Source organism: Cryptomeria japonica, chromosome 2 (assembly GCF_030272615.1).
Source record: "Cryptomeria japonica chromosome 2, Sugi_1.0, whole genome shotgun sequence".
Taxonomy (NCBI): Eukaryota; Viridiplantae; Streptophyta; class Pinopsida; order Cupressales; family Cupressaceae; genus Cryptomeria; species Cryptomeria japonica.
Genome location: NC_081406.1, coordinates 329,011,163 through 329,026,369, shown reverse-complemented (window position 1 = coordinate 329,026,369; position 15,207 = coordinate 329,011,163). Strand labels below are relative to the sequence as shown.

General features: G+C 38.2%; 2 protein-coding genes across 2 annotated transcripts in view; one reads left to right on the top strand and one right to left on the bottom strand.

Moving 5' to 3' along the window:
• Window positions 1-15,207, bottom strand: part of LOC131033864 (organic cation/carnitine transporter 7) — a 168,161-nt gene that overhangs the window by 148,556 nt on the left and 4,398 nt on the right. The gene's annotated exons all lie outside the window — the stretch shown is intronic.
• Window positions 11,551-14,566, top strand: LOC131873636 (uncharacterized). The gene is made up of 2 exons (XM_059216638.1): window positions 11,551-11,739; window positions 12,027-14,566. Exon 2 carries the CDS (start codon window positions 12,048-12,050, stop codon window positions 14,364-14,366), a length of 2,319 nt encoding a protein of 772 aa, XP_059072621.1. The 5' UTR covers window positions 11,551-11,739; window positions 12,027-12,047; the 3' UTR covers window positions 14,367-14,566.

Sequence of the window (15,207 nt, the reverse complement as noted above, 5' to 3'; positions counted from 1 at the left end):
TTCCACTTCCTCATGTACTACGAAAAAAGTTCAAATTGCAATTGCTACTATATCAATGAGATCGGAAATTCTGCCTCCTCCTGTATTAATTTGATCTTTCACTTGAATTCATGCACAAAATAAATCATATTCCTCTAATGCATGCATAAATTCATTTGAAATTCATGCATAAACTTGACATTTGATTTGAAATCCATGTATAAAATTCATTGACTCTAAGTTACTCATGCATTAAATCTGATTGATTTCACTAATTTTAAACACATCAATTTGAACAAAATTGTGGATTTTGGGGGTTTCACTGTTCAATTTGTGGATTTGACTCATACATGTATCAATCATTTCTTGGTTTTGCAATTTGCATTGATCAAACACACTTACACTTGCCCATACATCCTTCATCCAAACTTCACCTTCAATGGTGGAAATTCACCTCACTCATGCATAAACACTCCATACCACCTAACTTAGGACCTTCACTTCATCCTCATGGTGGAGTTCGATCATCACACTTAGTAGCAATTTTGATAAGCATTGTGGCAGAGTTTGATGAGGGTCTTGCATTCAATTTGAGGTTCAAAGAGAAGACTTATGGCAGACCTAGAGGCAACTTAAACAACAATCTTGTGCTCAACGCATGGCAGAAATGAATGGCCTTGCACAATGGTGGACTTGAAAGCAAGTCCTACAATGCTATCCTCACAATGCACCTCAAATCAGTAGCAGACTTTGAGTGTTCTCCCACATTGTTCCAAGCCCAATGGCGGACTTTGCATGAAGTCCAACAATCTTTTACCTTAGTGCAAATTTTAATATTGTTCAACATTTCAATTTGCAAGACTACAAGATTTCAACACTAAATGCAATATTTCAACGTTTTGCTACAAAAGATCAACAACTTTTGCTCATGATTTCAAACGGATTTTAAACATTAAGGTTGCATGTAACACTTGCAATTCCTAACGTAATCGCAGGTGACTTTTCCAATTTGAATGTGACACCTTAGCTTGCATTTTCACTCTCAACAATTTTGACAACATTTCCTGCATCCTTGACAACTTTGCAATTTTGAAATTTTTTTGAAAAGTCTACAAAAGGCGAACATTGCACTCCCATGACTCACTCCACCTCTAGACTGACAAAATCAAACCCCCTCAAAATCAATGGCTAAAGAACTAAGAGACTACTGCCAAGCTAAGCAAAACAACTACCCTAAAAAGCGAAAAGAAAAGTGGGGGTCCCCATTTGCAATGGGGTAATGTGTGAAAATGTCATAACAGTTTTTAGCACATTTTTATTTATAAATATGATTTTTTTTATTTTTTTTTTTAGTTTTGGGCAGCCCTTGGGTTCCCTTGAGTTTGCTTAGAAGCGACCTTGACCAAAGTTCCACCCAAGCACCCTAGGCAAACTCATGACGCTCCCATCATAGGACCCATACTCGCACCCATTCAATACAAGATTGGGACCCTAGAGGGATGTACACAGTAACTTAGTTTTTGGAGAAACAAAAATGAGGTTAGAATAGATATGAGGTTGGTTTTCCTCAATTAGGGCGAGCTTGGGTGTGGGGTCCCACCAACAAACAATAAAAAACCAAGGTTACCAGGAGACGAGGGTACTTGGAGACTTCGGAGACTAGTACCGGTACTGGTACGACTAATTTTCAAAAATAGGAGACAGGGGTACTTGGAGATGCCAATTTTTAATAAATATAATTTAATAATTTCCAAAAAAATATCATGACAGAGAACTTTGAAAACAAGAACAGTGGTAAAGTTTAACATTATGTAATGTCCCCTTTTCCGCTCTAGTTTGTTTTGGGGACTGTTGGCCAATCCCAAGACCCGTTGGTCAGTCAAAGGCAGAATCAGGGTTTCCTATTTTCTAGGAGGATGTTTTGGCAATTTTGGCGGCTTGCATGTTGGAGTTTTACTATTTTGATTCTGGATTCCTTCTAGTTTTTCAGAAAGCTTCGCAATGATGGTACATGCGTAGCAATCAATGGAGTTTGGTAAACTTACTATTTTTAGTAAGTGGGGGCAAAAACAACTCATTTTTTTGGGTTTTTCTTGGTTTTCAAAGAGCTTCACGATGGTGTGATATGCAAATGAATCTAAAGACTTTTCCGGACTTACTATTTTTAGTAAGTTGCAACGGTTGCTCAGAATGTGGTTAAAATGCATTTGGACACACACTATTTTTAGCAGTATGCTATTTTTAGTAAGTGTTATTTTTGGCAGGTTTCAGTGGTCTAATTCAGAGGCTATTTCTAGCAGTGCAGTTTTCAGTACTTTTGGCCTTCAGTTCACTATGGCAGTTCTTCAACACATGGGAAAAGTATTTTAATATTTTTTAATGCCCCCCTTGGCCTAGGCGTATGACTTATGTATTTCTGGTTATGACTTAAGGGGACGACTTGAGGTGATAAAGTATCATTTTATGTCATAAGGTTGGGCAACTTATTGTTGAGGAAAAATATTTTATAAAGTGAAATATTAATAAGGCAAGATGGATGCCTTATAAGAAATAAGTTAATTTTATAATATATTTCACATATCTACCTTGGATGTCACATTATTATTTTATTGTCATTTTTATAAAGTATATTTGCTTCTATGTGAAGGTCGACTTAGAAAGGAGGGGAAATGAAATGCAAATTTCAAATTAAGGTGAAATTAGTGTGCATTTGGGTTTGGCCATTTGGAGGGAATGTGAATTTGAATTTGGAGACACCAAGGTTATAAATAAGAGTGTTGGGCTCTTGTTTTGGTATCCATGAATATTTTAAAACGAAGTGCTACCGAATTTGTGTCAGACTTGTGCTTCGGAGTTGAGAGCTTCCTAAATTGTGTCAGTTTCGTGCTTGAGAGATAGCACCTAGCTGATTGGAGAGACTATTTCTCATCCAGAGGAATAGATTGAGCTATATTGAGATGGATTTTAGTGAGGCTTTTTCAGTTTTCTGATATTTTGGGGTGTTTGTGAGCTTCCAAGTTGCTGGTTATTGTGGAGCTGAAAGTGAAATTCAATCATAAGTCTTCGAGAGGGTTTTTGTTGCTTCTAGGTATTCTCTTTAGGTTTTCGTTTGGCCTAGGCAATCCTTTTTGCAAATTTTCACAGGTTTTAATGCAAATTTGAATTTTATAATGAAGTTCGCCCTCTCTCCCAGGCCGTACCATGCCTGTGGCTGCATTGGGAAGTGTGCAATATATGTTAGGTGAGATTTGCTGCTTGTTAGGGGTTTGGGTTTTGGCGTCACCTGTCTAGCCTTCTCAACAATTGATTTCAAGCCTTTCCGTCAAGTTTTGGAGGAGTTATGAGCATTTTGGTGAGTTTTTATGTTGCTGGTCTGTATTTTCAGTTTGTCGGTTAAGTATATCAGATTTTGTGTTTGGAGTTTGGGGAGTTGTTTCTTTGGTGGAGAGTCTCTTGAAACTTGAGAATAACATTGGACATCATTTGCTATTGTTGGATAGCAATACCTCTTGATTTGCAATTCATGTTACTTATTGTAATGCTGATTAGTAGTACTAACAGCAACTTCATTATGAATTGTTTCTTAATGCCCACTTAATAAGTGGACGAGGCTGGCTTCGTCACCTATCTCTATTTCATATTGTACTCTAGTCCTCCCGCTGAATAAGTGGTTGAGTGATAGTTTGGTTATAGAGGTTTGCTACGCCGCCTATCTCTATTTTATATTATTCTCCTGTCCTCCCGCCGAATAAGTGGTTGAGTGATAGTTTTGTTATTCTATGTCCTCCCGCTGAACAAGTGGTTGAGTGATTGCTTTACTTTCAGAATTTCCTTTCAGTGCAAGTTTTTGATTATTCTAACCTTAATGGGTAATCTTGTTGTGTTAAAAAATAAAAAAAAACTAAGGGTGACATTTCAGTGGTATTAGAGTTGGTTTTCCTGCCAGTCTGTGAGTTCTGTTGGTAAATTTCTCCATGAGTGATAGAGAAATCAGCTATTCCTGCCATCCCGTGCTTTTGGCAGAAATTCAGAATTTAATAATGGGTTCATATGAGCAGAAGATTAGAGAAGAAATTCTTAGCATGTTTGAGGAATATGATACACTTCCTCAACCTATTAAGGAAGAATTACCTTTCAGTTGTTTCATAAACCACCATTCGAAATTATGCTACAAGACTGAGTTTGCAAAGAGAAAGCATCACATGATTGCTCTTGATCTATTTGCTCATGAAGAGGGTAGAAAATTACAAATGAGGAGTTTGAGAATGTTGATAATGACTCCTATGACATGCGTGCACCTACCATTGATGAGTTTGTGTAATGTCCCCATTTTTGGGGAGGAATTAATAAATTAATTTAATTAGTTAAGTTGTCTAAATTATTATTATTTTTCATGGATAACTTAATTGATTATTTTAATTAATAATATTAAATTGATTATTTATAAAGTTATCAAATAAATTAAAAATTAAAAGATGACTTTATATTTAATTAATTTAATGAAGTGACTTAATTAAAAATTATATCATAAAGTCACTTAAGTGAAATAATATTATTTTAATATTATTTCTAGAAGCTTCTGGATGATGGACTAAAAAGTATAAACGGGGATCTAGCTCAGCTTCATATCAATTTTGGGATTGGATTGTTGATATTGATTGAGTTTTGTAGAACCACAGGTTGTCTACAAAATATTGTCTTTGGGAACGAAAACTCCCATTGATAGCATAACTAAGGGAGTGAAAGACCTTCCGAGGGGTTACAGTTGAGAGTGAGAGATAACTCAGTCTTCCTTATTGTGCTTAGTGAGTTTGTACATCTACATGGTAGTAAGGTTCATGGTGTCTTCAGCAAATCATATTGGGTCTCCTTAATGCATCGATTCTTATTGGAGGAGATAGGCGATTTATGTGAAGATCAACTGAAGGTGGAAAATTAGGAGGAGGTTGACCATATTTCAAGTCTGAGGGAAATCGGGTTCATCATCCTTACCCACAACTTTGCTATTATTTCCTTGTTGAAGCATCATAACAAACAGTGAAGGACAGCGTTAGCCTTGGAAGCATAAGGCGATTCTATTAGGAGTATTTGGGAGGTGCAATAAGGAGAATTCGGTTGACAAATCAGTTCTGAGAACAAATCGTATCAGTCAACCATATTCCACGATTTTGTTCCTATTTATTCATTGAAGCATCAAATCATTTATTAGAGGACAGCACTGGCATAAGGAGTGAAGGGCGATACCATTAGGAGCATTTGAAGGGAGTAATAAGAAGAATTCAGTATCAATATCAGATCTGAAGATAAGTCGAATCAGACTGTAAGTCCCCACGATTTTGCTTCTAGACATTCATTCATGCATCAGATATGGCATTTGGCAAGGGGATTTGATTAAGGGAAGGAGGCGATCATTTTAGGAGAAGTGATAGAAGGTTAGCAGCTGATCATTATTAATTATCAGATCACCAATATTGCAGCAAGGGGGAATCTGAGACAAGTTCGATTTGACAGTTAGGAGGCTTCATAGTTCATGATATTGCTTGCTTCTTCATCTATCCAGCTAGGCGATTCCAAATCAGGTTCATTTGTCATCATTCTATGTATTTTTTAGATAGTTGTAATGTTCATGACTGCCATGTGTTCTCAGAAATTCTGAGTAATGAATGTCAAGAGTTTTGGTCATTAGTAGGAGTATTGTATGAATTTGTTGGATTATTATTTTTTGAAATAAAGGAGAAATAAGGTTGCAATCTCAGTTAAATGTTGTCTAAGGATTTATGCTAATTGTTCGATGAAATGTCAGCTAGCTAAATGTATATGTCTATGTGTCCAAATGAATGCAACGACATCTTGCATTAGTTCATAATCATCCTAGGTGATCATTCTATTAATCAGAAGTTGTTGATAGTCCTTCTTTGGTGCATATGTATGGTTTATATCTCTTGAATAAGCCTGAAAACTCTGAGACAACAGAACAGCATAACACGCATTATTATACAGCTGTCCAAAACCGCATAACACGCAGGTTATACAGTCTGAAAACTAGCACAGCAGGTTATCAAACAATTGTTTGTTAATATTCCCTACACTTTCAGTCATATAACAGCAAGGCATATTTCAGTTTATCCTTCAAGAAGAAGAAAAATCAATATTTGAGGTTGTGCATGATGAACCCCTTAATGTTTCTTATGGAGCTAGTGATGGTGTTGAATGCACTCATGTGCTTTCAAAGGAAGAGCAGATGAAGATTGAAGAAGATACTGTCATTGAGATTATAGAACCAGCTATGATAGATCGGCCACAAGGAGGTATGAATTCTTTTGGTTCCCCTCTAATTGAGTCTAGCATTGTTTCATCACCTTCACCTCATCTTGGCAAGGAGTTAAACCATAGTTTGGGATTTGTTGAGTATGATGATGTTCACCAATTATCATTAGACAATATTGGAACTTAGTCTCTGTTTTGAATACGCTACACCCCTATCCAATATCCACCCACGATATGTAGCAACTCACTATTTTACAAAAAAAGGTGACTTGTATAAGTGTTCAACACCCACATAGTATCGCATCATCCCTATTTTTTACATACATACAACGCATTATGTTATTACTTGCTCAACCCCCACCACCCATATTCTTCGTGCATTAAAACTTGACCAGCAGGAGACATTTCACAAAAAGGTGGAAAGCCTAATTTTAGGAACTCAAAATGAATTCGTGCAAACAAATTTTCAATTCGAAACACTCGTAGAATATTTTGTATCTCCACCATCTCACGATATTAGTGATTTTCTTTAAAAACGTCAAAGTCTTCATCATAATATGTAAAAACCAACCTTTATTACCAAGTAATCGACAACGCCCTCACACACATATTAAGAGGACTTTGTGAGATCTAATCAAACAAGTTTTTGTTGGACATATTGTCTACCAAAAGAGGCCACAATACCAGCCCTTATTAATGTCTTCACACAGTGCAGAAATTTCCCCGCACTTAGTCAAATCAAAGGACCATGCATATACCCAATAACGGGTGTTTTAGAATAGTACCACAACCTACCATAACACACCAACTTAAATAGGCCCATAACATATATTTAACAAGTATTCACTACACCAATGTTCCACCAATAACACAACAGCTTAAATAGGCCACCAAAATTCCACGGGTGATGAGTCACTCACGAATAGACAAGTAGGCAAGTGACATGGACAAACAGCCAGCTCAAGCTAACACCCAAGAAGCTCAACCAAACAAGCAAGTAACTCAAACAAACAAGCAAGTAGCTCCACCAAGCTACCAAGTAGCTCAAGCAAGTAGGCAAGTAGCTCCACCAGGTAGGGAAGTAGCTCAAGCCGACAGCGAGGCAGATAGTCTCAATTCTCTATTACTTGAGTAATCCTCCAAAGTGTGTACAACTTGATCATCAACTTTGACATCACTGACAAAATATCCAACAGCTTCCACCATTGGATGAGGTCGGCAGAATGGAATTGGTTCCTAATGCTATTCTGGACATCAGAGAGAGGAAGCTAAGAAGTTGAGAAATAAAGGAGTATCTCATTAGATGGAAGGATTTGCCTATAGAAGACACTACTTGAGAAGGTCAACAAATTTTGCAACATCTAGACCTTTGATTGCTTTGTTGGTTGAAAATTTTGTACACTTGGGGAAATATACAAAATTGTGGTTTCAACCACAGCGTGTGAGTAAAACTCTCCTAATTAAGGGAAGGCTCCCCCTATCTAACTACAACTTTGAAAATAAAATAGGATGGGACAGCAATCTTTCTTCTTCTTTCAAGAAAGACAATATCATTTTCTCTTCACAGAAAAGTGATAGCGATTTGATATAAAACAACAGTAGCAACTTTCGAAATGAAATGAGAGAAAGGAAATGAAGTTTCCTGAAACCTCAAAGACTTCTGTCACTTCCTTCGGGACAGGACAGCAATATCAAGCTCAAAGACTTGATTATATGAAGTCCTATCTACCCTTTTCTACACTAATTCTATCAAGAACAAATTATAACAGCTCAAAGACTGGAATATGTTAAAACAATGGGAAGTAGTATAAGCTCAAAGACACAGCTATTTCTCACAAAATCTGCTCCTAAATTCTCTTAAGAACAAGTGAAAGCACAAAGACTTATAGCTTCTCTCAACAGAATATTTATCTTAATCTATATGAACCTCAAATACTTGCAGCACAAAGACTGCAAATCAAATGTGATTAAGCTCTTTAAGAAACACTTGCAAGAAAGATAATATAGAACACAAACTCAAGTATGTAGCACAAAGACTAAAAGCTTGAGCAATTTCCTTCTATTCCTTTCAATTCTTGAATTTACACATGAAAGCTCAAAGACTTCTTTGCTGTAAATTTGGCAAAGTTTTTTTGCTTGCTTTCCAAAAGATAAAAATTACAATAGACCCCCTCAAATATTTATAGAAAAGGAGTCTTGAGAAAAAGGTGAGAGGATCCTAACTAACTTGAGAGATTCTCTCAACCACCAAGACTTATTCAATAACTAACTATGACTTATTCCAACTACAGTCCCAATTGAACACAACTTGTAGTTGCTTTACATGTAATTACAAAAGTGCAAGTAATGAGTTAACTCGCAATTACAAAGTTATTTTTTACATGTAACTTGTCAAAACAAAATTACAAATGCATAACTAAAACTATTCTATGTGTCCAAAGACACGACTCTAACTACATCATCCTTTGTCTGTGATGATCTTCATGTCGCTTCAAGATGCTAGAACTTGAAGTATTCTGGATTGGTAAAGACATCTTGAACCGGAACGAGAACTTGTATCCTTATCTTCTTGTTTGGGATAGTACTATCTTTTCAGGAGGGAAAGGATTGCCTTCCTCTTTTCATATCATGACCATCTTTGTCTTGAAAACATTCAATGCTCTCAACCATGAATTGTTGTTGTATCTCTTCTTTGTATCATCCTTCATTCTTGAAATCTTCTTGCAAAATAAGGCCCATGCCTTAATCCATTGATTTGGTAGATCGTGTGTGCAAACCGAACTGACAAGGGAAGGGATAAATTGATGCAAAAATGGGCTCACAAGTGAATTTCGGGTTTTGGAAGTTGCATTACATGTGTGGGGAAAACAAGAGCATTAACTTGCAATTGTGGAGAACAAACATGCAACTTCATATGTGTAATGGGTAACTACAAGTTTGCACTTGTAATTGGACCTTTAGAACTCATTTTCAAGTGTTTTTTGAGTGCATTTTGGACCAATTTCGGGTTCTGGATGGCTAGCCGCAGGTAGACTTTAAATGGAGAAAATGAATGAAGGTGTGAAATGAGTGGATGAAATGGTATGTACGGATGATGGAAATGAATATGAGTGAAAATGAAAAGATTTTGGGAAGATCGTCTTCAAGAAAATGGGAAGAACTTTCAACATGTAATCCGGTTCTGAAAACCCAATTTTGAAAGAATGGGTATTTTTCATCTTTGCAACTTGGAATTTCAACCAAAGATGGTTAAATTCTTTTAACCGTAAGGAAAGAACAATTATTTTCATCCAACTTGCAATCGGGATTCAAAATCCCGAATACAAGTAAAGAGGGAAAATGGGGAAGAACAATGTAATCCACAAATTGCCTTGCAAGGGGAAAATCTCTTTCACAAAACCGATTTTTGGGGCAAAATAATCATATACAAATTTACAACGAGAAAGGAAAAACAAGAAGACAAGAAAACAAGAAAATGAAACAAAGAAAGAAAAGAAATCAAACCTTGCTTCAAACTGAAAATGCCTCTTCAAAAAGATGATCAATCTCTGAAAGAAGGAAGGAGAACTCTTAAAAAGAAATTAATAACAAAACGCCTTGGGCAGAAAAATGTGGCACCAAATGCAAACTTAATGGCACGAGAAGTGATCAATCCTCCATCAAACCCCAACGCCTTAGCATAGAGAACAAAAACACCTAAAGGAGAGATGAAAACGTGGCAACTTGGGAAAGAAATTTGTGGTTTTGGCAAAAAACGTTTTTGCTGTTAAAACCCTATAAAACCAGCGATAATGTCTTCCAAATGGCATGAAGAGAGTTGGAAAATGCATGAAAATAGCAAGGAATCCAAAACGCCTTTCTCCTCCTTGAATTTCTCCACAAAAATCGTTGGAAATCTTCAACAAAATCCTCCAATATTGTTGGTCGGGTTTTTAGAAAAGAACAAGAAGTTTAAAATTGCATGCAATAAGGAAAATCGGGTTTTTGAGAGCAAACAACAAGTTTAAAATGTTACTTTTCTCTCAACAAGGCAAAATCGGGTTTTAAAAATCCAATTGCAAGTTTAAAATTTCACTTTTTCCATCAACAAGGCAAAATCGGGTTTTCAAAATGCAATTACAAGTTTAAAATTCCCCAATTTACACTTTATGGAGAAAATCGGGTTTTTTGGGCAAAATAGCAAGTTTAAAATGTCACTTTATTTCAATTCTAGGCAAAATCGGGTTTTGGAGAGAGATGTGCAAGTTACAAATTACTTGTAAAGGGAAAATAAAATCCCTACAACAAGTTTCAATATCTTGCACATATGTAATAGAGGTTTAAAATCCCTATTACAAGCAAAAGACATTAAAGTAGGGGTTTTAGAAAAAAATTACAAGTTTACTTGTAACTTATTCAAAAAATCCCTATTTTAACTTAAAAAGCCAAAAAACATCAAGGGGGAAAAAAAAAAGCAAATTACAAGTTCTTATTTTTCAATAAAGTGCACTTGTTATTAGCCAAAAATTTCCCTACAAAAACCAAAACAATGGAAATCATTAAAACTTGCAATTCAAGAGAAATTTCCCACCTGCAATCAAGGAGAAAAAACCCGAAATTGAAGGAAAGACATAGCAAATGAATCCAAAATGCAACAAAATTCGAAACGCGGTTCAAGGATGGACTGAGGATTAATCCAGTCCAAGGATTAGTCGAAATTATGCCTCGAGAAGCGTGCCATAGAGTAAAATTTTCATTTTTTCACAAAAATTTCATGTAATGGTCCTTCATTTTTGAAAACAAAAATGAGGGCAACATGCTTCATGACAAGCAATTTCAGGAAGGGAGGACTGTAATGTCCCCTTACAAGGAGTAGTCAAAGATGACCGTTTTGCCTACTTTATTCCCACCAGTGAACCACGGGGACGCGTCCCCCCCATTTTTGGGCGCGTCCCCCCGTCAGAGACGTCTCGGGGACGCGGGGACGGGGACGCGACGTCCCCCGCCGTCCCGCCACCGCCACCCAAACTCCGCCGGGACGGGGAGACGTCCCCGACGCGGAGACGTCTGGGCGTCTCCTGGGGGACGTCTGGGCGTCTCCGTGGGAGACGCCTGGGCGTCCCCCCGTCCCTCGAGAGACGCCCAGACGTCTCTCGAGGGACGGGGGGACGCCCAGGCGTCTCCCGCGTTCGCACGGGATAAAAAGCGCAGTTTTCATTTTTTTTTTAAATTTTTATGACATGTGCTTTTGGGGGGGGGTTAAGGGGTAACCCTAATTGGACGTGGGCCCCACCCCACCCCCCAAAACAACACAAAAACATGTTTAGTTTGGATTTCACTCTCATTATGCAAAACTGATTTTTTTTCCAGCAGCTTGAAGAGGAGGAACAGCTTGAAGAAGATTGATTGAAGAGGTGAGAAAAGTGACTACAAGTGTGATAGGAGCTAGAAGAAGCAAGAAGAAGAGGAAGAAGAAGATTCTTCTACATTTTGGAGAGATTTTTCAAGCACAAGGTAGGGTTTTTCAACTTCTTCTTGTTTTTTTGTTTGTTTTACTTTCTGATTTTCATTGTTCTATGTCATTTTTGGTTTTTTTAATTTTTTTTCCCTATTCATCTTAAGACTCAAAATGAGGTTTGATGTTGAATCTTGAGGGCAAAATGATTCATCATTTTGCCCTCAAGATTCAACATCAAATCTCATTTTGAGATGAATAGGAAAAAAAATTTAAAAATTTAAAAATATATTGTTAAACAAGGCTGATTTTATTTTTATTTTTATTTTTATTTTGTGAAATGCAGTGTCAATTTGAAAATTTCACAATGAGCTCCCAAGGCACGAGTCAAGATAACATGGAAATCCATTCTCATAGTGAGAATGATTCAGAATATGAACCTGAAAATGAGGGGGGTGACCATGGGGCTGATCCTGGAGCCCAATCTAGTTCTATGGCAAGTGCAGCAGCTAGTACAGGTTGCCCTTCAGAGTTGTTGGCACCATATGCTAGGGGTCATTTTGATCCTAAGTCTCCTCTAAAACAGTTTGCTTCACAAATATCAGTACAAGGCACTGCATCACATTCAAGTGGGGGAACAAGGAAGTGGAAGTGCAATATTTGTGACAGAGAATGGTTCGGTAGCATTAGCAGGGTGAATGCACACTTTCTATTTTGGAGAGGAAAAGGCGTGAAACATTGTAAGTTTTTGGAGGAACCCAAAAATATACAGTACAGAATTGAGTTTAACAGGCTTTGGGGGGTTCCAGATGACACAAATATTTCAATGCCTACTACTTTGTCTGCTAGGGCATCACTTCACGACAGCCGGAATGTGCCAGTGCCACATACTTATCATGCTTCGCAGGCGGGAGGAATGATGTTTGGATCTCCATCTACTTCCACTTCTACTGTTGCCAGGACTGGGAAACGTAAGTTGCATACACCACAGAGCAACCCCATTGCTGATATGTTTAATGTGCAGCTGAGAGATGAGATAGATGAATCCATTGGCAATTTCTTCTTTGCCAATGGCATTCCATTTCATGTTTCACGGTCTCCTTATTATAGGAAGATGATAGATATGGTGGCCAAGGGAGGACCATCTTATGTGCCACCAAGGGAGACGAAAATGAGGACCTCGATCTTGGATAAAAGCTATTCCAAGATCAATATTTTGATGGAGAAGATGAAGGCATGTTGGGTGGCATTGGGGTGCAGCATAGTTATGGATGGGTGGACGAACATTAGCCATCGTCCACTCATCAACATCATGGTCACATGTGCAGAGGGCCCATACTTCCTTAGAGCAGTTGATTGTACAGGGCATCGTAAAGATGCTGATTTCCAGTTTCAGGTCCTCAGGGAGGCTATTGAGGAGGTTGGGCCACAAAATGTGGTCCAAGTAGTGACAGATGCAGCATATGTGTGTAGAGCAGCAGGGAGACTCGTTGAGGCAGCCTATAGACACATTTGGTGGACCCCATGTTGTGTGCATGCCATGAACAATGCACTCAAGGACATGGGGAAGATTGACTGGATTAGAGGAGTGGTCACCGATGCGAGAGATGTGCAGATGTTTATCTGCAACCACCACATTTCACATGCACTATTCAGGACCTTCGCGAAGAAGGAGTTCTTGAAACCAGTTGAGACTAGATATGCATCCTATTTCATTCTCTTGGAGAGAATGATTGAGTTGCAAGAGGCATTGCAACTCATGGTTATGACTAATGAGTGGAATAGGTGGGCTGAGGCCAAGACAGAGCAGGGGAGAAGGGTGAAGGAGATAGTGAAGAGTGATGTGTTTTGGACTGATACGAAATACATTGTCTCCATCATTTCTCCAGTATTCCAGGTGATCAGATATGGGGATGGGGATGCACCTAACCTTGGAGAGGTGTATGAGTGCATTGACTCTATGCTTGGCCAGATGCGGGCTGCTGTGCGAGTGAAGGACCCCTCTCTAGCATTCTACAATGAGCAAATCCGGCCTATCATTCAGAGTAGATGGGACAAGTTGAACACTCCTTTGCATATGGCTGCCTTTGCCTTGAATCCTAAGTGGTACAAGGCTAGACCGGGTAGAACGACACCGATTGAGGATGATGAGGTGAAGGCAGGTTTCTTTAGGTGCATAGAGAAGATGTTTGATTCCAGAGATGCCGGTACAATACGCACTGAGTGGGGAAGATTTGCCACTCTTAGAGGTTATTCAGATGCAGCAAAGATGGATATAGACATTATGGCACAGGAGGACCCACTTTTGTGGTGGAAATGTCATGGCCCGAAATCTTTGACCACCACTCTAGCCATCCGTCTGCTATCCCAGGTTTCCAGTTCTTCAGCTGCTGAGAGGAACTGGTCTACATATAGCTTCATCCACTCTCTTAAGAGGAACAGACTTACCTCTAAGAGAGCCGAGAAGCTTGTGGCTGTACATAGTGCTTTGCGTCTCATTGACCGCAAGACACTTATGTACAAGGAGAGTCCAGCGGCACGATGGGATGTAGAGCCAGAGGAGCCTTCACAGATTGATGAGGATGATCCTACCACTTCAGATGCAGGGCTAGTTGGTGTGAGCTTGAGGGACCTTGATCCTCAGGAGTCCAGCAGTTCCAGTGAGGAGGAGTTTGCAGATGATTAGAGGCCTCCATTAGCTACAGTTTGAGTTTTCACTTTTCAGTTTTGTCATTTTGTATTTGACTCGTCTCTTTTGTAATGCTATTGCTACACGTATTTGTATTTGGCTACTCATTGTAATGATGAATCATGTAATCATCTTTATTATTATAGACTTTGCAATGGCATCAGATATTCATATTTTTCGTTTTCCTTTTTCGATATTCATATGATAGAAATGAGAAATCTCCAATTTGACAATTTCATTTGTCAAATTTTATTTACTTTTAGTTTTAGCAATTAGCAATTAGTTACGTATCACTAATCTAAGTAATCTTGGTATTTCCTATAGTTTCATTTGAAATCTAATTCTTATACTGTTATACTGTTATACATCTTTTCAAAACTAGTTTTTCAAGTACTATATGTATATATATGAGCACCACCCCCCCGCCGCCCCCCCCGCCGTCCCCCCGCCGTCCCCAAATTTAGGCCCTTGGTCCCCCCGTCCCCGAGACGCGTCCCCCTCGTCCCCCCGTCCCCCCGTCCCCGGACGCCCGTGGAACACTGATTCCCACAAGCTAAGGTCAGAATATAAGTGAATAAATTAAAATAGTTATTTTAAGTTGTCCAATAAAGTAATATTTTAGAGATATCTTTGTTTAATTGATTCAATAAAATAAGTTAAGTGAAAATTAAAAGGAAATATTAAAAAATCACTTTATTAATGACTTAAATGAAATATTTTAAGCAGGAATTCGAAAAGTTCTATGGGAATGTTCTTAGAGAAAAAATAAAAGTATGATTGAATATAATTGCTTGGGAAGAAGCAATTTTGGGAGTGCGGGCTATAATGCCCCCTTCCT